At 36.3% G+C, this 27053-nt stretch overlaps 1 protein-coding gene across 9 annotated transcripts in view; it reads left to right on the plus strand.

Moving 5' to 3' along the window:
• syt1a (synaptotagmin Ia) overlaps window positions 1-27053 on the plus strand; it is a 1201488-nt gene that overhangs the window by 1104180 nt on the left and 70255 nt on the right. For all 9 annotated transcript variants that reach the window (XM_039761735.1, XM_039761726.1, XM_039761732.1 and 6 more), the window contains one exon: window positions 14860-14977. In XM_039761735.1, coding sequence (XP_039617669.1) covers window positions 14860-14977 — 118 coding nt within the window. The remainder of the gene's footprint in view (window positions 1-14859; window positions 14978-27053) is intronic.

Below are 27053 nucleotides of genomic sequence, written 5' to 3' on the forward strand. Positions count from 1 at the left end.
CCAGCTTAAACCAGTTCCCGATCTCCAAATGCTAGATTCTATGTTAGCACCACTGGGCAAACGGCAGGAAATAACCAAGAACATGTTGCCAGTCCGCTTCATGGCCTACTCATGTACACATCCACATTCACACACTGTCAATTCAGAATTCTAAATGAGCCCATGCGATGTTATCTGTGTGTAACTGGGAGAAAAATGACATACTACAAGTGTGCACATGTATGATGAACTGGCATGAAGCAAGTGTTTGGTCCTTTGTACTCTTTACCAGCAGGACTGGTTTCATCTCGCTATGACTATGTAATGAAATGAGCAGCTTCATAGAGTGGATTGACGGAAGTATTTATTTATCTGCATCTTGGGGAGGACAGTGCTGTAACTTAACGAACTTACTACATTATGTGTTCGTTTTCTTTTTATACCTGGTTCGGGGAGCTCTTGTTAATCCTAAACTTAATAAACATTTTGGCCAAGCAATATTCCATCTCTTAATCATGCTGAGTTACAGTATGTCCTCTGTGATATGATGCTCTTCCATGTGTAATAGGAGGCTGCTGGAAAAGGTTTCTGCTCCCAGTACTCCTGAATTGGAATTTAAGGAAGAATGGCTGGATAAAATTCCTCTAAATAACAATGCTTAAAGACAGATTACTTGCTAATGAGGCTATGAAAGCAACAGAACTCATTTGCATTACAAATACACCACTAAAACCAAACATTACTTCCCGATAAGTTTGTAAACATTTTAGAGATTCATTAATTCCACCAGATTTAGGGAAATTTAAGTGATTCAGGGAGATTATTGTTCAATCATACATACAGATGAACAAGCCTAGCAAAAACCTACATATCTTGGGGAATGTTTGTCATAAGGTGTAGGCATTTCAAAAAACAAATTAACTGCATAAATATGACATGAAATCTTGTTGTTGAATCTAGTTTTGCTTCTTTTTTCTTTCTTTCTTTCATATTTCTATTTCCTTTTGTTTTCTCTGTATTGATTTTGTTGGAAATGGTTATGTCTATTACATTATTATTGTTTGTTTGATTGAACAGCATACCATTATAATGTTCTGATTTTTGAAAAACCACCCATAAGCAACTGCACTATAATTGAGATTTCAAAAAGTAAAAAACATTGAAGAAAGTGTCTTTTCAGAAGGATGTCTGATTCTAACTATCCAAGACTTATGGTTCTTCTGGTTGTGATAGTTTCCGGCAGGAAGAGGCGGGTCAAGGCAGACGACAGTGATGAAAAAAGCAGTCAGTCTTCCAATCTGCAGAGTCAGGAAAACCCCTGGAGCAGCAGATAATTACCATATGTGCACACACATGACAATATATATATGATTTGAAAACAATTCCAAGGAATGTGGCAGCGACAGGAAGACAGAAAACATAAAGAGCATTTTAGTGAATCGTCGTTTGTGCTTTCTTTGGGATTACATAACAAATTTTTCTTTGTTTTTTTTCTTTTAAATTACTGTAACAATGACATCATCTTGGCACCAATTTGAATGATTAGTTGTCTGAGGTGTTATTATGTTATTGTTTTTTTTTGCATGGCCATGTTCATGCTGTTTGCCCATTCCTGGCTACATGACACATGAATTACGTGTTATTTTATTTAAGATGGCAGCACACTATATCTGACATCCAAGCATCTGATCCTTTATACAAACAATAAATGATAGTGTTAGTTAGGAGCAAATGTTTTAGGCCAATGTCAAGACTTTGGTACTTTTTTTATCGGAAATGATTTTTGGTTTTGTGCTTTAGTTTTTGACAAGCAATTCTGACAGCTACTTTCTGTTTTCTGGATTGCAAAACAATTAGACTATGTTCCTGCCAATCCGCATCTGCTGTGTGCTTCAACCATCTTGTGGTCAGCTTCAGTGCACTCTGAACTTTTCTAAGTGACTGTCTTTTGTCATTTGATGATAACAAGCATGTCATATCAGAAGCTCTAACAAGCTCTTACATTATCCTGATGTAAAGAAAATGACAAGAGGAAGATAAAAAGGGTTGGGGACCTCCTGGTACTCTTCAGTAAAAAAAAGACAAAAAAACTGGGAAAGAAACCAAAAATTCCAATGGTAATATTGCAGACATTAAACATCTTTGAGTGCCACTTTTCTCATGCTATGTGGTTTGCTCTGAAGCTCACTTTGTGTTTTGCAAATAAATGCAGACTTCCAGAGACAATGCCCATTAAACAGCCCATGGGGAGACTTTAGGAGCCGAGCCGGAAGTGACATCAGTGTGCTTTGTTCTCTGAGCTGTATACGAATGAAGAGAAGTTGTTAGCGCTTGTGCATTCCCCACTGCTGGCATCTGTGTCCTTATCTCCATCATGCTATGAGAATAATCCCAGTTTGCTTACATGCGACAATATAAAATGAGAAGCTTAGAACATAGACCTTAAGGAGGACCTCACAATTGTTTGCTTTATTCACGTGTTCCCACCAGAACAAATATAAGTGTCAGTCCAATAAAAGACGGCTAAAGAGTAAACAAAAAAGCACCATGGAACTGAAAAATGGATTAGGCAAAATAAACTTTGAAAAATAAACTACATCCAGCACATGACTATTATTAAATTTAAAGCTTTGGTTTTAGCATTAAAATATAGAAAAACAATGTGCAGGAAATGTAAAACCAATATATCTGTAATAAGAAAATCATCTGAAGTGATTTTGCTCAAATCAGAAGACTTCTAGCATGTTAACAGTGCAAATAACTGTGAAAGTTTAATGTGGATATAATGTCTGAGTTATTAGCTCAGCGGAATAACGTCTTGACAGACAAATTCACAAAAACACACATAATTCCTAAAGGAGTCAAAATGGTTTCACGGATGTCTAAATAAAATTTCAATTCTGTGAAATCTTGAAGTTGAAATGTAAATCTTATCACAATACCTTCCCTATACATTATCTGTGCTTATAGTAGTCATCTCTACTGGAGCATTTTTGCTCAAAAAAACATTAGGCATCTCACATTATAAAAGGCTAATTATTGTGACAAGTTTAACTTGGATTGGGCAATTCATTTATAATGATGACACATTATCAGCCAGAGAAACACACACATGGACGTGCACGTGCAGAAAGACATCATGTACTGTACATGTAGGAAGACATCATGCAGAAAGTGGTTAAATCATGTTCAAGAATACCTAAAATACTGTATGTAAAACAACTGAAAGGTCAAACTTGCAATTTGTTGCTATCTCAATACCATTTACAGTTTACCTGAAGTATGTTTAAGGAAAGAAAAACATGCTCAGAAATACAAAGAAATGAACATGCAAAATGCATAGGCACAGAAAAACAAAGTGCTTAAAGAAAGTAATTAAATAGGTGTTGAAGGATCGAGACTGGCAATTGCAAACAGATCTGACGCCTATTGCAATATAGGATAAAGGCCACTGTAAATTCACACACTAACTTGTGTGGGTGATCCTACCTTAACAGGAGGACATGCTTCTGTGATGACATAGTAGCAATCTTGCATCCCCATTGGGAAAGTTTCATCAGTTCCTGGATTTCAATCCAAGCTGGACTTCTGGTTTGCTTCAGAAGCATCTCCCTCCCTAGACATTTCCTTGCCCTAAAAAGAGAGAAGAACATACTTGGAGGCATCCAGAGTTCACCATCTGTCAGCTGCACTTATGATTCCTGCCTTAGAAAGGCCAATGCACAAAAAAAATCTTCAAAAATGTCAAACTCATTTTTTTCAAATAATATTTAGTAATAATTACATTACTAATAAGACTTAGTTAAAGGAAAGCAAAAGCCAATGCAGGAAGACTAAACAAAAATAGAAACCAGTTTAGATCCTAAACTCCAAGTCCCATAACAGAATAAATGATCAAAACCAAAAACCTTTAAGCTGTGTTTTTTAACTTTTAACTGAAATATATATAAAATCCAACATCTGTCTGAGAACTGCTTAACGGATTTAGATCGGGTTTTTCTCGAGAATTTGCTTGAACATTCCGGTTGATTTTGTGACTTCTCTCATCGCGCTAAGTATCATAATTATATTATTATATTTGTGAGAGTCCAAAAGAGACCCAGTGGGCCAAAGGGAGGGTTGGGGCCCTCATCGCTCACGCACAAACCTTGGGGCATATCTTACATGCGTTTAGCTAGTGAACGAGAGAACTACTTAACGGACTTAGATCAGGCTTTTTTCTACAATTTTCTTGAACATTCCGGTCGAATTTGCGACTTCTCTCATAGTTCGATTGCAGGAGTGATATATTCATGCTAATCTGAGACAGAGGCTGCGGGCCGAGGGGAGGGGGAAGCGTGACGTCAGGAGTAGGGAGCCAGGCAAGCCCTCCTTACTGTCCTGTTTCACTATTATGTGGGTGAAGCTGTGGTGTATGGCTAGTATATAATAAACAGAGACCAAGAAACAATAAAAAAAGCCCAAAATCACACTAAAAACTTTAATAATGAAAAAAGCCTAGGAATATGGAGTCAGAGGCACTGAAGCGAAAGCAAACTAATGCCTGAACAACTTGCAGTGTCTATAGGACACTCAGGTAACTGTGGCTCAAACAATGGCAGCTTCTGAGACCCACACAAGAGACACAAGTGAGGATAGGAAACTACAAACACAAGACAAAATGAATATAAAGGAACAGCAAGGAAGCAGTGGAAAATTAAAAAAAAATACAAAAAAACAAAAAGAGGGGCGATCAAGACCCTGCACAATCCTAACACACACAGAGACTAACCTAATAGATTTCATGTACAGTGAATTACTTAAATCTTTTCTCACTCTTTAGCAAATCTATATTACACATACACACCAGATATCCTCATTTTAATGATAAACAACAGCATATCACAGAATGCCATTATTGTGATTAGATTTTTTTTTATCAAAGGAAAGGTGCTTTATGAACAAAGATATATTGATTAATGAAAACAATACCTAGTCAAAAAAAAAAATTCAGTGGTGTTAGGATAACAGATGTTTTGCCCTTTTCACTAGCTATAAAGACATTTGTAAGAAATGCAAAATAAGGACACATAATTAATACAGGAACCTGGCTTTTATTAATACACTCAACTGTTTAAGTGGAGACTATATTTCAATATGGTCTTGTCAGAATGCAGATTTGGTTGAGAGGGTCAAGAGCTCCATTAGATTAATGATCCTATATGTTGCCATTTAAAGAAGCAGTATCCACATGCTGTTGTTCACTGTCAAATAGTACAGCATGTTAAAGCATTTCTGTTTTGTTTAACATTGAGTGGTCTATCCTAGTGACCATTGTGCAAAGAATAATATTGAGAGGCAAAGATATTCCAAAATATAAGATGTCATGTCATTTTCTAAAACTCTTAATCCAAACCAGGCTGAGGAGGTGTTGGAGCTTAACCAAGCCAACATAGGGCGCAAGGCAGGGACAAACCCTGGACAGGCTGCTAGTTCATCGCAGGACAAACACACACACACATCTACACACCCCACACTAGGGCCGATTTAGTGTCACCAATTCACTGAACCTGCATGTTTTTGGACAGTGGGAAAAACTTTAGCACCCAGAGGAAACCAACACATACAAAGTGAGCGTATGCAAACTCCCCACTGGGAGGGCCAGGGATGTGAACCCTGGTCACCTTAATGTGTCAGCCAAACTATAAAATTTCTTTAAATAATTATGCATCTGGAAGAAAAATTCAAACCCAGTAAATAAAAAGTAGGAAAATAATAAAGCACATACAACTCGCATGGCACTACTTTTTAATGTCAAACCCCTGTCTATAGGTAGTTTGATTTGCTCCCCTTATCTACCTCAAACTCCCACCGAATATTCCTGATCTCACCTTTCAAAAATCTTACTCTGGTGTAGTCTCTGTTCGTACCACCACTTGACCCTTTCACATGGCTCATCTCCAACTTCCAAGCTCAGTAAGGCTGTGGTCATTAGGATTCTTTCAGTGTTGTATAGTAACAAAGAAGAAGAACTTCATTACTGTACCTAAGTGTGTTTTGAGAATATTTCTGCCTTACTTGAGCATAAAATTTTCCATCTACTTTCACTTTTTCTTCTGTACATTTTCAAATGCAAATGGCAACATTTATTTTGGTCAACGCATTTGTACTGCAATACTAAATCAAAAAAATATAGTCTATTCAAATCCGCACAGTATTCTGCTCAGTCAAGTATCTAAGAAAATAATGAGTGCACTGTATACTAAATCTGAAACAATACATGCCGCTGACTCTATCACTCGATAATCTATGCAATCATTCCAAGTACAACTTGCAGCAGCCCCGTCCCATTCAAATTGTGGAGTAGGACTGGAGGTTGGTGACGTACAGTCCTAGTGTCAGGAAGCCCACAGGTGATGATGCTGTTTTGCTCAGATGCCATGCTGATGAATGAGGTGGGGCGAATTGACAAGGTGTCCTGTGTTTCACTCATCTTGTTACGTCTGTTATTTACAAGTCTTCTCACTTTATCCTGGGCTCATGGCTCCAAAACAAATTGTAAACTAGTTGGAAAGCCCCAAGAAAAACCAAAGGCTATTCCTTTGAATGTGAAACTAGACATAATAAAGTCTAAGTAAAGCATTTTATTAAATGTTATAAAGGTTTGTTTTCACTGATGTTATTATTAAACTAAATGCTGTCAATTTTCATGTAGTTTGGTGTTATTTAAATAAAAAGGGGTCATTGTTGGGGCCAGGAGATGTATAAAAATGTTTTCAGTTTAAATGAATTATATTTGGTCCTCAGGTTTCAGAAATGGATTAGCTCCTTATAACAGGATAAGTTTGCAAACCTCTCATTTTAACACTCTTCAGTGATTTAAGTTGCAATCATTAAGATGGTGGCTCTCGTTGAATGTCACTGCTTCATGATTCATTTATGTGGCTCATACTTTAAAATGACTCACATGCAAGAAGGTAGTTTTGCAAAGTATATTTTTGACTACATATAAGGATAGATCCTACATTTACTTGTACTTTTGATCCTGCATTTACTTGCACTCAAGATTACTTCCAGCCATGGCCTCAATTATAGCCGGGATCAAGGATTAAAAGTCTTTTAGGTCAATGAACCTTTTTGCCTTCCATCGTGCCTTTAAATGGTCAACTCAGCTTAACAGCCTGCACCGCACTAAGGACAACGCAGTCAGAGGTAAATAGATAGCCTCCTGCCAGTCTCCATTTTTGAAAGATGATGCAAAAATTCTCATGTTCCAGCACCATGTGCTATCCTTTAATCTATCAACTTTCCAAAGTCCTTTTCCCACCATGACAAGGTCAAACATTACTTACTCTTTTCAGGAATATTGTCCAGTTCTTCCCAGATCACACCCCTCTCTATTTATATTTGTGCTTTCTGAGCCTTTTCCCTGTCTTATGATAAAATGTTTTTATTAATAACACTATTGCCCATTTGGCAGCCCATTACACTTGTGATTGCAACAGTTTCATCATTAGTGTATGATATCTAGAAGAACAAGTCTTATATAGACTTTATCCATCCGGATAATGCCATATTTAAAGCATTACAACAATCTGTCAAACTAAACATGTAAACTGCTTGCACTCCCAAAGTAATATTGTATGTAAATACAGCATCTTTTGGACTGAGGCAGTGTCTTCCCATAGTATAAGGATCAACTTATTTAGTAATTGCTTTAAACTGATCATAAATAAGATAATATGGGTTTAAGATATTCCTAATCCAGTCAGTGTCTTTTTGAAGGTCAACCATCCTCCCTGTGTTTATGTAAATTTCTCTGGGTACTCCAATTTTATTCTGAAGGTATGCTGATAGGTTAACTGGAGACTGTAGATTGTCTCCATATAAGTTAGTGTGGGCATGTGTGTCCTGTGGTAGAACAGCACCTTTTTGGAAATTATCCCTGCCTTACCTTATTGTCTAAAATACCATAAATGAGGTCTGTCATTCAATAACTTTTTAAAGAAATATGAGAGTTTAGAAAATTAGTGGGTGTATGTGGCACTTTGTTATAATATAATTTTAAAATACTGCAACAGAAAATGGAGAATTTTATTGTGGTATGTGAAGTGTTAATTTAAGCAATAGAAAATAGCTCTCTTCCAATGGCCTGTGTGAAACCTCCACTTCTAAATGTGCCAATCAGCAACTCATACTGCCTGGCCATCAAGTGTGAGCAACGTGATAAGCTAAAGGAACTCCTTGGTTCGACTGCTGTAGAGCAAGTGCAGAAACATTAAAGTATCTCTTGCTGTAGGATTCTTTGTAATTTTCTTTTCACTGCCTGTTGCTGCTAAAGGACAATCCCATTTCTGTCACCAGTGTGATTAGCTACCTTTCATGAACTGTTTTTCTCATCCCTCATGTGCTCATCCCACAACATACACTGTATAGACAAGTAACATTCTGACAGTCTTGGAGGCTTCATGATTGTCGACTGCAGAGAAGAATATGAAAAAAACACTTGTTTATTCTATTAGTTATTATTATTTAAATTAAAGCATAGGTTAAGATTGTCAGGTATAAAAAAATATGAGTACCAATTGATAATGTAGACTACCTGTTCAGTAAACTGATTATCTATACTGTGTATAATTAAAGGCAGATGTTGCAAAACAAATAAAATAATATACAACCATGGCATTCTTCTAAATCATAAAATTCAGACATGTTTATATTATATTTTTGTTTAAATCTCCAAAATCATTTTAAAACATCACCATCCATGCCCATTTAGACAATTTTGTTTTTTTTAAGCGCAGCAGAAACTAACAAATGTCTTCATATGAAGAATTTGCATAGCACTACCAGTAAACAAGTTGGGCTATATAACATGTAAAGACAAATATCCAAAATGCCAACCACAAAATGAAGTCAAAAATCTACAATTGTGCTTGAAAGTTTGTGAACCTTTTAGAATTTTCTATATTTCTGCATAAATATGACCTAAAACATCATCAGTCCTAAAGTAGATAAAGAGAAACCAGTTAAACAAATGAGACAAAAATATTATACTCGGTCATTTATTTATTAAGGAAAATGATTGAATATTACATATTTGTGATTGGCAAAAGTATGTGAACCTTTGCTTTCAGTATCTGATGCGACCCCCCTTTGCAGCAATAACTGCAACTAAACGTTTCTGGTAACTTTTGATCATTCCTGCACACCGGCTTGGAGGAATTTTAGCCCATTCCTCCGTACAGAACAGCTTCAACTCTGGGATGTTGGTGGGTTTCCTCACATTAACTGCTCGCTTCAGGTCCTTCCACAACATTTCGATTGGATTAAGGTTAGGACTTTGACTTGGCCATTCCAAAACATTAACTTTATTCTTCTTTAACCATTCTTTGGTAGAACGACTTGTGTGCTTAGGGCCGTTGTCTTGCTGCATGACCCACCTTCTCTTGAGATTCAGTTCATGAACAGATGTCCTGACATTTTCCTTTAGAATTCTCTGATATAATTTAGAATTCATTGTTCCATCAATGAAGGCAAGCCGTCCTCTGGCCCAGATGCAGCAAAACAGGCCCAAACCATGATACTACCAACTCCATGTTTCACAGATGGGATAAGGTTCTTATGCTGGAATGCAGTGTTTTCCTTTTTCCAAACATAACGCTTTTCATTTAAACCAAAAAGTTCTATTTTGGTCTCATCCATCCACAAAACATTCTTCCAATGGCCTTCTGGTTTGTCCACGTGATCTTTAGCAAACTGCAGACGAGCAGCAATGGTTTTTTTTGGAGAGCAGTGGCTTTCTCCTTGCAACCATGCCATGCACACCATTGTTGTTCAGTGTTCTCCTGATGGTGGACTCATGAACATGAACATTAGCCAATGTGAGAGAGGCCTTCAGTTGCTTAGAAGTTACCCTGGGGTCCTTTGTGACCTCGCCAACTATTACACGCCTTGCTCTTGGAGTGATCTTTGTTGGCCGACCACTCCTGGGGAGGGTAACAATGGTCTTGAATTCCTTCCATTTGTACACAATCTGTCTGACTGTGGATTGGTGGAGTCCAAACTCTTTAAAGATGGTTTTGTAATCTTTTTCAACCTGATGAGCATCAACAACTCTTTTTCTGAGGTCCTCAGAAATCTCCTTTGTTCGTGTCATGATACACTTCCACAAACATGTGTTGTGAAGAGCAGACTTTGATAGATCCCAGCTCTTTAAATAACACAGGGTGCCCACTCACACCTGATTGTCATCCCATTGATTGAAAACACCTGACTCTAATTTCATCTTCAAACTAACTGCTAATCCTAGAGGTTCACATACTTTTGCCACTCACAAATATTTAATATTTGATCATTTTCCTCAATATATAAATGACCAAGTATAATATTTTTGTCATTTGTTTAACTGGTTTCTCTTTATCTACTTTTAGGACTAGAGTAAAACTCTGATGATGTTTTAGGTCATATTTATGCAGAAATATAGAAAATTCTAAAAGGATCACAAACCTTCAAGCACGTCTGTATGGCAAAAGAGTTCCCTAAGAAGTTTTATTTTTTTAATCGCAAGTCACAAAAAGAATTTAGTCTTAAAGTACTCTCTGTGCACAACCATCTGTTACAACATCATTCATAGAAAAGTGTAGGAAGAACATGTGTAGCAAAATGAGGAGCTGAAATAAAGAACATGCTTCTCCAAAATGTAATGTAAATGGTGAAGCAGTGACCTTACTGCAAATAAAGGTATAAAAAAGGAAAACAAAACATAATAAGCAGATGTGTTAATGTGATTGTTTTTTTGTATAACCAAGATAATAACTGTACACTGTATGCTCAATTCAGATAACTGACATTGGTGAAAGGTGGAAGGTGCAAGTCAGGTCTCATCCTTATTATCTGGCCTAAGGTATGTGACCTAAGTCAAAAAAAGGCATTCTCTCATTAAAAACATAATGTATGTATCTCTCTTCCATGACACTGCACCTCAAATATATGCACCTTTATTTCAATGCACAGCATATGAGATTGGTTTGATTGCTAAGTCAGTCATACTGTACGTCCTGCACAACAGCTTGGTAGCCAGTTGGCCTGGAATCAAAGGATAAGAACCTGATGATCATTTCTATAATTCTTTTGAAAGCTAAGTCCATTTTTCAATAATTGCTTTGGCAAATATACAGTTCTTGAATATGTAATAATCAAGCATTCTCTGCTTCATATGCTAAACCTTCTATTTGGGAAATGTATCATTAATCTGAAGAGAAGTGCTCATTATGTAAATCGAGTATCTTTTTCTTTGTCACTTATTATCACTCATTTCTAAACAGTTTGCACCCCATTTATATGAACAGGCTTTCAAATAATTTTGACAAGAACATTTTGTGCAGTTACATTGCCTTAACTCTCTTAGTTACGAAGTTTGTTGCATTATCTGAGTTTTAATACACAAGATTAAAATATTTTTCAAACAGTGTACTCCGCAATATAAAGAGGAAAGTTTTAATATTCAATACTCCAGAAAATTCCTATTGATACCATTTACGACAATTACGTACCTTAATGGCCTTGGTTTTATCTGAATTTCGGGACTTCTGTATATTCTTTCTAATATTTTTTTTCACATGCTTGATAAATGAATTGATAATGAAGAATTAATAACTTGTCATTGATTGTGTGTGGAAAATTGGATGGAAAAAATGTGCATCTCCACAACCCATAAAATATAAAACAAAGTGAATAAAAGTCAAATTACAAAACATGCTTTATACAAACAAGCATGATTACAAAGAAGAGAAGAGAACATATAAAATATTACGAACCAGGGTAGCTTTTAAGCAGCTGGACACCCTATAAAGACATTTAAATGCCTAGTCTCTCTTTGTTCTTTGTTCAGTTCCTGAGCTCTTTACCCTTTAATTTTTAGAGAGCTCTTTCAGAACTTTCAATTCAGTCTTCCTTAGTTAGTAGACATCCTTTAAACCCTTATGCTACTTCCAGGTAACACTAAACTTTGAAAATTGTGGACGCATAACAAAGATGTATCCTGATCATAACTGGAGGAAATGCTTTCTAGATACCAACCAACATTTTAAAAGCCAGGGCAGTAAGAAACTGAACTGTTTTCCCTATCCTCCATTCTGACCAGTAGCTCCCCTACACCCAACCCCTTATTATACCATTGCTATTCATCCCTGCGGCATCTTTATACTTGAACCTGGAACTGACAAAGTGATAATATTATGAGTCGCCTAAGACATGGAATGGGTGAGTTAGACCGTTTCCTTCCAGTAGTGGAGTGCTGGCTCTGAGGCTAGGGATCCATGCCAGCATCAGAAGGTTGCTGATTTGAATCCTGTAAACACCAGAAGGGACTATTCCACTAGGCCTTGAGCAAGGCCCTTAACCTGCAATTGCTTCATCCAGAGTATGATGTTAATCTACATCCAGCAGGTCCTCCAACTTGCATGGAAAACTCAGGGGTTTATGGCAGGATTGTCACTCCAGCCACTGTAAAAATCCTCACACTGTTCCAGTGTGGTGTTGAGGTGTCACCCCTTGCATAGTTGCACTTGGGTCCCAATCCGAGTGGTTTGTTATGCGGTGGATGTGGCAACACGCAGTAATCACTGCATACTCCCAAAACTTCTCTCGGTCTTCCAGTAGCAACCTCCTGTGCATGCTGCATCATGGCCTCAACTAATTAGCTCTTCATAGCAGAAATCTCAGTCAGGCCAGAAATTGAAGGTCATTATTACCTGGAGTTATGTTTCTTTCTTTTTCCCTATCTTTCTCTTGCTGTCTCAGAACAGTTAGAATCAAACTATTATTGTTGGATACGTCTTATTTGTCTCATTTCCGCTAAACATGTTCTGTTCTTGGAACTGAAATCCTCTGTCTGAGGTCTCCCTGCTTCCTGGATATGTTGTAGCATTCAACAAGAAGAAACAGAAACTGTAGCAGACTATTTGTGGTCTTCTCTATTCCTTTTTTTTACAAAGAAAGTCATATATACTTCTAATAAAGCCAAACCATTCACATTCCACTTGAAAAAAACTGAAGAAGGACTGATATTTAACTGTGGCTAAACCCCTTATTCATACCTCTTGTCCACTCCAATCACGCAGCCTATTCATCAGTCACTGAAAAATGGTTATGTATGCTGCAAAAACTGATTCTATCACATTAAGACTTCCAGCCGCATCTTAGTGTTACTTTTTTATTACTGATCTATCATTTATATAAGAGAGCAACTTATGGTAGGTGCTTAAATGCTGTTTTGATCCTGCAAGCAGAAAACACTAAAACACAATGTAAAAATATCCATGTACAGTATGCATGTGTCTAGCCAAATGAACAGCACCATCTTCTGGGGTTTGGAGAAATAGAGAGTATCTGGTAGTGGACTATGCTTTTTTAGCCCCACAACATGAAAAGGAAACCTCGCATTAGTATTTTAGATTCTGAGAAATCTGCTCTGAAGGAGTTTAACAACTTGCCAATGTTTGTAATTGAATGGTGACTTTGAAGATAATAGATCTCCAAATGACATGATGAGGTTGAAAGTGAGGATTTTTAATAAAGGCTATAAATGTGAGAGACAGACAGCTAGAAATGCTTTAACAATTGGCAAATATCGAAGAAACTGAGACAAGTCATTGTTTTCCATTCTTTCTTTTTTAATCTGATGGTAATCCAATACTTTAAATGGTTACAGATAAAGCCAAACCCAACCAGCTTAATGAAGTTAAAACAAACACAAAACAGGTTTCTGTATATAATATCCTACAGGTGATATGTTTATGGCAATAAAGTAAAAGCTTTTGTTTAAGTACACTTGCTACCTTAACAGCTGAGAAAATAATTAGGTTGAGTCTTCTATAAGAATAAGTTTTTGAGAATAAAATAAATTGACACTTGTCAAAAAGAAGCCTTACTGGAATGTGAAACAACTTCAAAAAGCTAAGCTAATAAATATATGCTGTAATTTATCATTCGTACACCATGGGATTCGGCTTTAAAAAATCACAAAGAAAATGTAACAAAAATATTTTCAGACCTATATTTAGCATTTAATATGTTAATAACCGTGAAGATCCCAGCTGATATGCAAAGTACTCCTGGTCTTATGTAAGCACGTGGCTGACAAGTTGTTTTACAAGTACCAAATTATAAAGTATGCTTTCAGTTAAACCATTTTTTTTTTCTTTAAATTGTACATTTTACAGTATATGGTAAACACCACATCAAATAATGTTATAATATATGAAGAATGGATTGCAACACAATTTGAGAAAAATCACTTTTTTAATATAATAGAAACCAAAGGTAACTGTGTCATATTACATTACAGCCTCTTTCGCTACATGAATTTGTGCATTACTATGCAAATAAAATCATTTAACTCTGTTCAGGAAGACAAACTTTCAATGAAGCTCTATTTCTTTGCTGATAAAGTCTAAAGAATTGCAATGAAAACATGAATGTCTCCTGGTTAAGCATCATATATTAATTCCAGGTGACCTCTTTTCTTGTTCTCTGTTTTGGACAATTGTCTTCCTGTTGCATAATGACCAATAATTTGCATCGTTAACAAAATGAACTTTCAAGTTACGGGCCCAGTGCTTAATTTTGGTCATTATTACTTAACATAATGTGACCTTTATGTAATAATTATCTAAACAATTATATGAACAAATGACAAGAGGTTTGGTCTACAGTCTTGTAAACAGTGAAACTTTGGTCCTTTTTAATTATGCTGATCAGTGAAATAAATCAAGAAGTGTAACTTGTAGTACATAGAGAAAATGTTTAAATATTGATGGGATGATCAAATACTAGATGCTGGTATTTATGCCTGCATTCACTAAAAACTAACTTTTTTATTTCTAATATTTTTCACAGCAAGAGAAGCTGGGTGATATTTGTTTCTCACTCCGTTACGTGCCTACCGCTGGCAAGCTGACTGTTGTCATTCTGGAAGCAAAGAACCTGAAGAAAATGGACGTGGGTGGCTTATCAGGTGAGTGATGATACATCAGTTTGGCTCTAATAGAAGCAATCTAAAAGTTGGATGCTCGGAGATTGGCGTCATGCAGTCTCTGCTGGTTACTATTGATAACACCCATGCTTCCAAATCACACACAACATTATATTTATTTTTATTTATTTATTTATTTTTCATTGGCTATAACTTTCAATGAAACTGTATGCCATACACAAAAAATATTTTTAAAAAATTTTTATATAAAACTACCAGCTTCATATAAGCATTACCTACTGCACTGTTAGACAAAGAGACACCTGCTTCACCAGGAGCCTGTAGTGTACAGTCAAAGTGTAATTTCAATGTGCTTTTAAATTGCTTCATTTATGAATAGCGTTCTGTAATCTTACCTTGAGGTGAAAAAGGGCCCAGCCATCTCAGAATAAAAAAAGATCATTGGCATGATGTGAAGAGAAGTAAACTAGTCAAAGTAAGGTGAGCAAGTTGGTATGCAGATTTACAAGTGAAGGGACAAGTGGACTTGCAGTTAGGGGCAGCCTGACAAGCTGAATATGAAAGCATTACTTTAAACAGCTGCAATAAAAAGCCTGGAGAATATTTTTGTAAGATAGCATTAACTTTTTTTTCTTTTTTCAATTAAAAAAAAACTATTTGCTTTTATTTTTCAGTTGACTAGTTTTTTAATCATCTACAGGAGAAACAGAAAACTAAACACTCTTTGTCCATTGATGACTTTGACCATTAGGGAGCGTCTTACACGCATATCTGCTATGAGGCTTTATTTTCTGTGTCAAATGCTCCACAATGTGCACTAATAAAATCTGATTTAAATGGTGAAACTGAAGAAGCTTCACATACAGATTTACAAAGAAGTATACACTAGTGGTAATTCCTTAAGGACTACTTAACATTAAATATAAATAAATAAAAAATCATAATAATTTTGCTGATTCTTTCCTGTTCAATACTGAGGTATTCTGTATTTTATATTGCAAATTTTTAAAATTTCTCCTGTTTGTTAGCAGTGTCATTCTCAATGTTCTTCTCATCGTAAACACCTTTTTAGAAATCAGGTTTCACAAGTAGCATTTCATTTTTTAGATATTCTTTTAAAGAAGTACCACACTATCTTGCAATGAAAAGAAAAAAAAAAGTATAATATGGACTAAATAGATTGTTCTAAAAAGCCAAAATATGTACAATTACTGTTTTCTGATGATTGTCAGGAAGGGCCATAATGAAAGCAGAAATCTGATTTTCTTAATTAAGGCAATTACTAAACACTTAGCAGCCCCCTTCACCTTTGATGTATACCCTATATTTGTAGCTACAAGAATATGATATGAAGTTATTAAAAGTTGCTTTACTATTTTTCTTTCACTTTGGTCCTGTTTCTACACTGAGACTAGCAGGGAATTTGTCTTTTGTAAGTAAATGAAGGATAGTCTTTGTTGAACCTTTTCACAAACCATAGCATAACATGGTATGTGACAAAATATAAAGAAAATTAATGAATAAATTAATAACAATGAACAAATAGTTTGTGTTATATGTGATTTTTGGCTATCATGATATTATTGATACATTTTCAGAATGATATTCCACTTTACATACTCCAGCAATTGTAAAACCACATGCTGCAAAATGTATTTAGTTGGTAAAGGGATTATGGGTAATGCCAGACTTGAATTAATACTTTATTTGAAATGCACAGAACTTGAACAACTATACTAAAAAGTGTGACTGAAGTACAATCGCCTCCTTCTGCCATTGGCTGCCATGACTGTATGTTTTCTATTTGTGTGGGTGGACAGCAGCTCAAAGCACTATAATATATTCAGACTTGACAGCCAAGGATAGCCTCAATTTCAAGTGAAGAATGCTAAAAATGATTTAGCAAGGTCAGAGTACATCATCTTAACCCTTCAGACATTTAAGACATATAGCAAATAAGTGTTCATTTGAAGTATTTCTATCTGACATCAAGGCAGCGATATACGAGCCATTTAATATCAGATTGGTTTTTTGTAGTAAGCAAAGCCTGAATTGTAAACTTTGTCTGTTGAAAAAGCTTCATGGTAGTTTGAAACTGAGAATGTATTCTCCTCACTCCAGAAACAAGCTCTCTGAGGTTTTTCTAATGGGTTTGGACTGCATTATTAGCTGCCCTTGAGAATATATATATAGGACTGAATGCTTCCAATTGTTTTCCAATTTGTTACTAGCTGGCATTGTTATGGAGTGCTGACCTCTGTAACTGCGGGTGTTTCAGCCTGCTTCTGCTCAGATGCATCCTCACTGAGTCCCTTGGTGCTTCAATCAATCAGAGAGTGGAGAATAAAAGTACACAATCCCCAAGGCGCCATTATGATACGGCGAGCAGATCGTTCTGTCTGCTTTTCTTATTGTCTCTGCCTTAATTAAAGGAGGTGTGACTGAAATTCAGATTCATGGAACAAACAATCTCAATACTTACGCTTCTGAGCATTTACAAGGATTACCTAGCAGACTAAACAGCCTTTTGAAAGTTCTGGATGTAGCCAGAATTAGAATCCGATAAGAGCAATTTCAAAGGTTGCTGACAGGTTCCTTTTTATTGTGATTTACCAGTTGGTCATAGAGTAAGAAAAGATCTATTGTTTTTATAGTCACAAAGTGTCAAAGATCATCAAGGCACTACATTTAACAATGCAACATGATAGCTGGTTCAGAATATGTGCAGCTCATTGCAATGAAATGTTTTGGATACTCTGTGTGAAATGTAGCCTGCCAGGTTCCATTTGTGCTCCCTCAGTAAAGAGCTTAATTTTTAAAGTAGCAGCAAGCATCATTATTGCCTTTATAGTATCATACATTTAAGCTCTGTTTTAGGCTTTGTTTATATTTGTATATATTTGTTTATATTTTCTCTGATAACCTGCAGAATAAAATTTTTTTCATTGCAGTTCACAGGAATGTTGAATGATAACTGTTTTGGTGTTTGACTAAGATTTACAGACATAACATATACACGAAGGGACTCTTATATAGAAAGTTGGTCATTTTTAATATAGAGACGGGTTGGAGAATTGAAGAGTGCTGCTACTTCAGAGCCCTCCCCATGTCTTTGCTTATACATTTCTAGGTTTATTGAATCTTTGTGGTAACATTTCCCATTTGTATTCCATTTACCTTTAAGATGGTTACTTTCATTGACTTTTCTATACTGCCCCAGCGTGGGTGGATTCCTGCTTTGTGCACAATGTTGTAGTGACTCTGTAATAGAATAAGGGCTGTAGGCTCAGAAAATGGACAAATGTATACATATTGCATCCTTTTTTTTAGATTTGGAAGAATTCAGGATTCAAATTTTGGCCTTTTGAGTCATCTACAGAGCTGCCAATCACATGATCTGTTTTATCTTTATATTTCACTAAGTTGTATTTTTTGCCAAGCAGAACTAAATTATTTTCAGCACTTTTAATGCTTTTTATTTTCAAAAACTTTTAATAGTTTTTTGACTAAAACCTAATAAATGAAGTCAAACATAAAGACTTTAAAGCAAGCAACTAAATGTAATTATTTTTTATCTAGTTATTTCAAACCACTGATTTAGTCTCAAATAGAGGACTTTCCATATGGTTTATATTTTACTCTAAAGAGAATTGTTACTGATCAGGTGTGATACATCGTTCCAAACAAGTGTAATTCTGCCATCATTATGAGCTCTGATCAGGTTCAACTTGGAGAAAAGTTGTCCAGCACCATCAGTTTGTGCCATCTTTCAAAGTGAGTCTCACCATAAGGTATTTCAAATAGTACAGAAGAATAATCCATCTAAAGTGTTAACTCAGCCTTCCTTCGATGTTCAAGTCCAGTGTAAGCCAGAGGGTATCCTGGTAACAGTGGAAAACTGAGCAGGGTGCCAATTGGTTGTTGGGCACATACAGTTAATAACCATTTAAACTGGCCAATTGAACTAGCAGCATGTCTCTTGGCTATGGAAAAAAAAATTTAAAAATGACTCCACAGAAGTAAAGTGCCTCCAAGCCAGCTAGTAGAGCTTAAAGAAAAAACCTCTGAACTGGTGCTTAAACAAAGTACCCTTTTCAGTTTGAATCTTACACAGATTTCCCAAGTTTGTCAAACCTATATTATTTATGCAAAATAAAACCATTATTATCATTATCATTGTTTATCACTCTACCTAATGAAGGCTGCAGTAGCAGAACACAGAGCAGGGCTAACTAGACCTTTTCATTCTCAGTACCTTCTCTACACCTTCCTGGGAAACACCTGAACCCTTTCTTGACAGTCGAGAGATATCCATCTGGTGTGAGCCAAGTCTGCCCCTCAGTTACTGTCCATTGTGGGTGTACAATGTACATATACTGTATTACTGCAATTAGAATAAATGTTAACACAGGTGCCTCATAGCTTTTGTTTAGACTCCGACCCAATACCCTAGTGGTGTGCCTTCAATGTACTTGTATGTTCTTTCCATATTCACATGGGATTCCTCTAATTTTCTCTTACATTCCAATTAACAAGGATTTGTTAATCATAATTTGCACTGGGTGAGTGAGTGAATTTTCATTTTTGTGTCCTGTGCTGGGTTAATGCAAACAAAAAGAAGTAGAAATTCAAGGTTTGGTGTGTAGGTGGATACAAAATTGTGTCAAACACAGAAAACAAAGGGTTATAGTGAGGGGGACTTTTTCAGAATTAGGTGATGATAAACGTGTTGTCCCTCAGGGATTAGTGCTGGGGCCTCTGCTCTTTCTAACATGCTCTGGATAAGAATTTAATCAATGTGTTGATTCATTTTTCCGATGATAACAAACTTTATGGAAAGGCAGATAAGGTAGAATCTGATAAACTGTTACAGAGGGCCTAGGACAGCATACAGGCTTGTGCAGATTTGTGGCAGATACAATTCAATTTAAGTAAATGTAAATTATTACATGTAGGAAGTAAAAATGTTAGATTTGAATTCACAACGCGAGGTCTGAAACTTGAAAGTACACCTCATGAGAAGGACCTAGTCATAGTGGATTCATCACTATCTAAATCAAGACAGAAGCGATCAAGGATAGCAAAATGCATGGAGCACACGTCAAAGGAGGTAACGTTTAAGTTATATGACACACAAGTGAGGTTTCACCTGGAGCACTGTGCACAGTTTTGGTCTTTGTATTACAAAAAAGTTGTTGCAGATAAGTCCAGAGAAGAGCAACTAGTCTGATCTCAGATCTAAGAGGTATGAGATATGTGGAGAAAATGAAGGAATTGAACCCTTTTACTTTAAATAAGCAAATATTATGAAGAAAATTAGCAAAGTGGATCCCAGTTGTTACTTTAAAATAAATTCTACAACAAGAGCTTGGGGAGATGGTTGAAAACCTGTTAAGAGAAGAGTTGGCACAAATATTACAAAGTTTTTCTTCCTGCAAAAAACATGGGCACATGAAACAAATTACCAAGTAGTGTGTTGGAATGCTGGACCTTCAAATCTTGATTTAATGTTATTTTAGACAAACTAGGTGAATATGGATGGACAAGCTTGTTGGGCTTAATGACCTGTTCTCATCACCATTGTTCTGATGCCCTCTGAAGGGTTTGTTTCTGTCATACACATATTGGCCGAAGCTCTGTCCCTCTGCTCATTAGGAGGTGCCAAAAATGCTGCTGTTTTGCTATGCATAAAGGGTGGTTGTCTCCTTTGATCTTTCTCTGCTATATTTGTCCAAGTTATTCTAACCAGCAGCATTTTGACATCTAAAAGTAAATGCAGTATATACAGCTGTGATCTTTGTAATTGAACTGTTGTAAAAGTGATCAACTGTAGAACTACAGTCAGTATAAATACTAAAATACCAATACAATAACAAAAAGAGCCATCCAAAACAACAATAAACAGCACTGCTCCTCTGGCAGATTTCCTGGATGTTTTTTTGCTGGTTGATAGTAAAGCACACTAACATCAGGTAATGGGGGGGTCATACTATTCGCAAACAGTAGAAATCATTAATTTCATGATAAGTTAAGGCCAGAAAAGCTTGATGAGCATGAAAGTCGAAATTAGAAAATGTTTCAAGTGTACACTTTTTATAAGTTGCCTGTTTTACAGGATAGGTACATAGTATAAGAAAATGGCAGAACAGAGTAGTTTATCACCACCACCACAAAACCTGCATGTTGCTTTAGCAGCACACTTAAACTACAATGATGGGATTACAAGATACAAATAGCAATCTGATTTGTTCAAGAGAAAAAGGCCATCCGTAATTATAGACTACTCAACCTTTCATCCCAACACAAAGACTGTGAAGCAGCTGCTAGTGGGTTAGATTTATCTGCTTGATTTGTCTTCATTTGCACCTATAATTATTCTCTTTTATTGCCAGGCTCAATTGTTTCTTTCTGCTATCACCTGTCTATATTGTATCTGTCACAAAATTTGCAAGTAGTTGAAATGGAAAGAACTGCCTCAGCTTTTCTGAAAAGCGTATAATAATGTTTTGTTTTTTTTTTGCTTTTTTATTATATGTATTGACAAACAAAAATGTAAAATACCTTGTTATTGCAAGAGAGTGTTATGCAGATAAATAGATAGCTAGATAGATATGAAAGGCACTATGAGATAGATAGATAGATAGATAGATAGATAGATAGATAGATAGATAGATAGATAGATAGATAGATAGATAGATAGATATGAAAGGCACTATGAGATAGATAGATAGATAGATAGATAGATAGATAGATAGATAGATAGATAGATAGATAGATAGATAGATAGATAGATAGATAGATAGATAGCAGTTACCCTATCTATCTATCTAACGCCGCAATGTACTTTTCTAATGCAGAGTATAGTATCTACAAATGGTTTTCATAAATCAATACATGTGGGAGTGATGCACAAAAGACAGAGCCACATATCTCATACCAAATAAGACAAAGGATCACCTCCCAGATCCCTTTTTTTTATAACCAACTGTCAGCCCTCAAACATGTACAAAGGACAACATACAGAAAAACATTGCAGAAATGTTAACTTGACTTTGCACTACTGTAAAGACAGTTTGCCCATCAACTTCAGATTGAGAGACACTGTTCCAAAAGTGGAAATGGTTACTGTTTGGTGTTTTGCTGACATCTTGGTTCTTCAGCTTTGTCCATGGTTCAGATAAAGATGTGTATATTTCTGAATGATAATTCAGTATTAAAATAGTGACAGACAGAGAGACTGTAGTGGCTGCTCTTTTTAATGACCATTTGCATATATACACATACATATATATGTGAGTATATTGTATACTTTACATACAGTCCATAAAGTTTATATGCTTGTGTCCCTACAGTATATACAGTGTATATTTTTCTGATGGAATTGTTTATATACTCTATAAGGGCATAAAATTATTTTTGTTTTTAAAGTAACTCTGTTATAGGTATCGATGAGTTGCCCCCAGTGCATTCTCAATGTATTTAAAGTTTACCCGTCAGTTTTAGTTATGCAGATTTTTAATAATTAACCAAAGCAGCACATTTTTGGGATGTGGCATGAAATCTAGAGGACCCAGAGGAAAATGTCCAAACCAAACCTGGGATTCAAACCTAGTGCTGTGAGACAACATTTACAATCATGTTGCTCTCTTTCCTAATATTATATACTTGATCAAGCAAACAAAGCTCTGGCTATTACCTCATATAACATATACCAATATGTCAGTTAGGAATCTCGTCAATGTATTGACACCACACACAACATTAACGCTGCTCTTAAAATTGCATTGGGCACATGAGAAATTTTTGTGATATTTGTGCATGACAACATGTAAAAAGCCATGCCAAATGACACAATTTAAAATAAAATAGTAGTTTTGAAGTCATCAACTAGTTTCTCACATGCACAGGATTTGTGCAGATTTGCAGAGTAACATTATGAAAACAGCACTTTTTTATTTATATGCTGTCACTGAGGAACAAGCTCTACTTGTTAACAGCTTTGTTCTTTGTTATGCTTTTTTCCCTTTACAGCATCTGTCTTTGTTTTAAAGTATGCAAATGCAGTAACAAGTACTCAAATGATGCATATTTTATGTTATAAATAGGACAGCTGCATGGAAATTCAAAGTAGTTTATGCAGTACTTTATCCTTTGTTAGTAAAGGTTAAAACTGTGGATACATTTTATGGTGTTTTACATCTTCAGTAGCTGGGATTACAGTATAGTATAGTATAGTAACAGGGCAACACAGTGATGCAATGGGAGAGCTGCAGCCTTGTAGCATGGAGCCTATGGTATCAGTCGGGTGATTCAGTTTTCTCCAGCAGTTTTATGACATGATGGACTGGAGATACTAAATTGGCCCCTAATGTGTGTGTGTATGTGTTTTCACCCATAAATACCCCGGCATCCTGTCCAGGGATTGTTCCTGCCTTGTGCCCAGTGCTTACTGGGATAGGCTCCAGCTTCCTTGCTATACTGCTTCAGATACGTGGTTATGAAAATAGATGGGTGGATGGATAATTCAAACTTTTTATCAATTCAGGGTTGTGGGTGGGCCACAGCCTAGTATTATAGCATTGGGTGCAATGTCAGAACATACTGTAGCTTTGCTGAGTAGGGTGTCAGTCTAGCTCAGGGCCATTTATATAGTGCACATATACAAACACATCACTAGTTTAGAATCTCCAAATAACCATACATGTGCAGCTATGGTTTGTGGGTGGAAAAAGCAACATATTCTGGGAACATTTCTCATAGGCATTGGAAGAATGTGCATATCTCACACTACAATATATGGCAAGAGAATATAATATATTAGGTATACAGTGCAGTAGGGCACCAACATTCCAGGGACTGGCCTGGACAAGGGCTCAACCAATTTTGCATATAAAGACCTCCCAAGGAGAGAGTGCCAGTTCTTGACCTCCTATTAGAGAACGGATCACAATCATTACACTGCTGGGACTTTGCCTGAGGCACCCAGTCTTTAAAGAGCTATGCAAGGCTCGGTGCTGTAGAGATGTCAATGATAAACAACAGGATCTGTATACTTGGCTTTAACTAAAGACGGATCCCAAAAGTGATTTTAGGACATGACTGAAAGCTGCCTCAATTCACAGGTGCCTTGAACCTAAAGTGGAGAGGTAAAATGGCAACAAAGCATCACTTGCAGGAGAAGGATGGGCTATTGTTAAAGGACTGATATGGAGAAAGGGAGAACACCTTTAATTGGTACTTTGTGGGGTGTGTGGGTAGGAAAACCATCACTATAGATAAAAAAAAATCAAAAGGTTTGGAAGGCTAGCAACAAGGCTTCATTTCAGCTGTTCCTTTGTTATTTTATGGTCTTCTCTATTTATTTATCTTACATTATTATTTAAAAACTAAACACAGTAGTAAAACTTATGCTTGGTATTATTTTGGATAAAAACAGATTAAAACAGATAAGGGACAGCAAAATATTTGAACACACCTTATATTCTTTCAGTGTTTTGTAAGACATAAGCTAATTATACTTACTCTGCTAAGCTGCTGTTTTTCAAAATACAATATTAAGAAGTGTATAAAAAGGAATGTCTGCTCATTTGTTATTCATTGTAATAAATAACAGGAATCATATGCATTTTTATTAATATTATTTAGTGTGCCACTGGGGGTCCAAAGCTTGGCAAGAGCATTTGTAGCCCTAGGAGAAAACATCTTAGACTTACAATACAGTAAAAAGCATTAGCATTCATAGGCCTGGCTAAATGCTATTAGCATTTGGGATGACCTCGTATAGTCCTGTTTAGAGTTAGAAATATTTTATTATATTGTATATGTTAAGCATCGGAGCATACAAGTGCTTCATCATGTTTTCTAGCTGACACCAACATTTTCAAGAAAAATGACAGCATGTTTGGATATTTGTGTGTTAAGTTGTGCATGATAGAATCCAGTCCTACAATAAGTAAATGCTACTGAGCTCCAGAGTAGTGAGACATGGTGTTAAATTTGCATTGCATTCTTGTAACCAAATGAAAAGATTTATGGTATCACACATTCACCTAATAGGCAATAATTAGTGCGTGGCCATTCTTTGGGCTTAAAAAATAATCCAAAATTCACCCTAACCCGAGTTTGTATTATTCATGTTTTAAGTGTTAAAACATTTTAAATAATTCTTTATATAATATAATATCAGTCAGTCTTTGTCTAATCCGATTAGTCCCAAACAGGGACACAGGGATGCTGGAGCCTACCACAGCTAGTACAGAATGCAAGGCAGGAACAAACCCTGCACAGGGTGCCATCCATCGCAAGGTGAACACAAACACACACACACCCACCCAACCCAGCTACATACTAGGGACAATTCAGTACTGCCAGTCCACCAAACTTGTATGTCCTTGGACTGTGGGAGGAAACCGGAGTATCCAGAGGAAACCCACGCAGACAAAGACAAAATTTGCAAAGTCCGCACAGGGAGAACCTGGGATACAAACCCTAGTCACCTAACTGCAAGGCAACAGTACTACCACTGCACCACCATAATCTAACCTAATCTAATCTAATCTAGTCTAGTCTTATATATAAACATCTACACATGGAAGTGTGTGTCTGTCCAGCCTGGAAGTGAGAGGTGGAGTCGAGTTAAGGGCTCCGCCTCCAAGGAAACAGAAAACTCGCTTAGCCACAAATAACACAAGCGAGGCCAGCACGTCAGCAAAACAAAACTTCAAAAGAAAAACTTGCTTAGCTCCTAAGCTCTACAAAAAGGATCCCTTTTACTTTTCCTCCCGCTAATGCACAAGCGATATGAGCACATTGGCAAAACAAATCCTCCCAGGAGAGAGATGCCCAGAGTAGTTCCTTTCAATTACCTGATATCTCTATATTTCAGTTTTTTTTTCAAACAATAATATAATATAATATAATATAATATAATATAATATAATATAATATAATATAATATAATATAATATAAACTTTTCAAGTTCTATTTAGTCTATATGTGTCAAACTCAAGGGTCGCGGGCCACATCCGGCCCGGCGTGTAATTATATCTGGCCCGAGGTCATTTTATATACTGTATTATTGTTATTAAAGCCGGTATATGAAGCGCTGGTAACACAATAAACTACAGATCCCATAATGCAGCGCTTCAGCTGCCTTGCCAACACTTACTGCTTACTAGAGTTATTGCGCACTGAGTTTGCACGGCGCTTTGGTGACTTTGAAGAACAAAAAAAGTCCGTCTACATGCGGCTCGAACCTTGTGCATGTTTGGTAGCACATATCTGTGTGAGAAGCTCTTCTCAGTGATAAAGACTAACAAAACAGCACACAGGAGTCGCCTCACTGATGAGCACCTGCAATCCATCCTGAGAATCTCCACAACACAGAACCTCACACCAAACAGAAACGAACTTGTGGCCAAAAAAAGATGCCAGGCGTCCAGCTCTAAAATGACATATGAGCAAAGACAACTGAATGATTTGATTTGTTATTGCACGTAAGAGGGGAGTCAACCGTTTAACAAACAGCGTATTGCACTGATACGAAATAGCTGTGTGTGTATATATGTAGATATGTATGTATATGTATATATGTTTATATATGTGTGTGTATGTATGTATATGTGTGTATATATGTGTGTGTATATTTGTAGATATATATGTATGTATATATGTGTATATGTATAGATATGTATATATATATATGTTTATGTGTGTGTGTGTAAATATATATATATATATATATATATATATATGACAACAACACTCATCACTCACAACAGTGACAAAACAATTACATTGACAATCAGGTTACGTTATTTTCAAAATGTTTCCTTTTCTTTTCATTGCTTCTTTAACACACTACTTCTCCGCTGCGAAGCGCGGGTATTTTGCTAGTATAATATAATATGAAGAAAAGCAAAGCAAGAGATATGAAAAACAGTTGAGGTCCCAGAAGGGAAACCTCATTTAATGAAGTTGGAGGCATAGAAACTGGTAGGTATGATTAAGGGTCAGGAGATGGGTGGAGGAAGATCAAGGTGGAGGATGTGCATCCAGATAAGTATCCTCAGAGCTGTGGAGGAGGTTGATGGACAT

The sequence above is a fragment of the Polypterus senegalus genome, chromosome 8 (assembly GCF_016835505.1).
Source record: "Polypterus senegalus isolate Bchr_013 chromosome 8, ASM1683550v1, whole genome shotgun sequence".
NCBI classification, from domain to species: Eukaryota; Metazoa; Chordata; class Cladistia; order Polypteriformes; family Polypteridae; genus Polypterus; species Polypterus senegalus.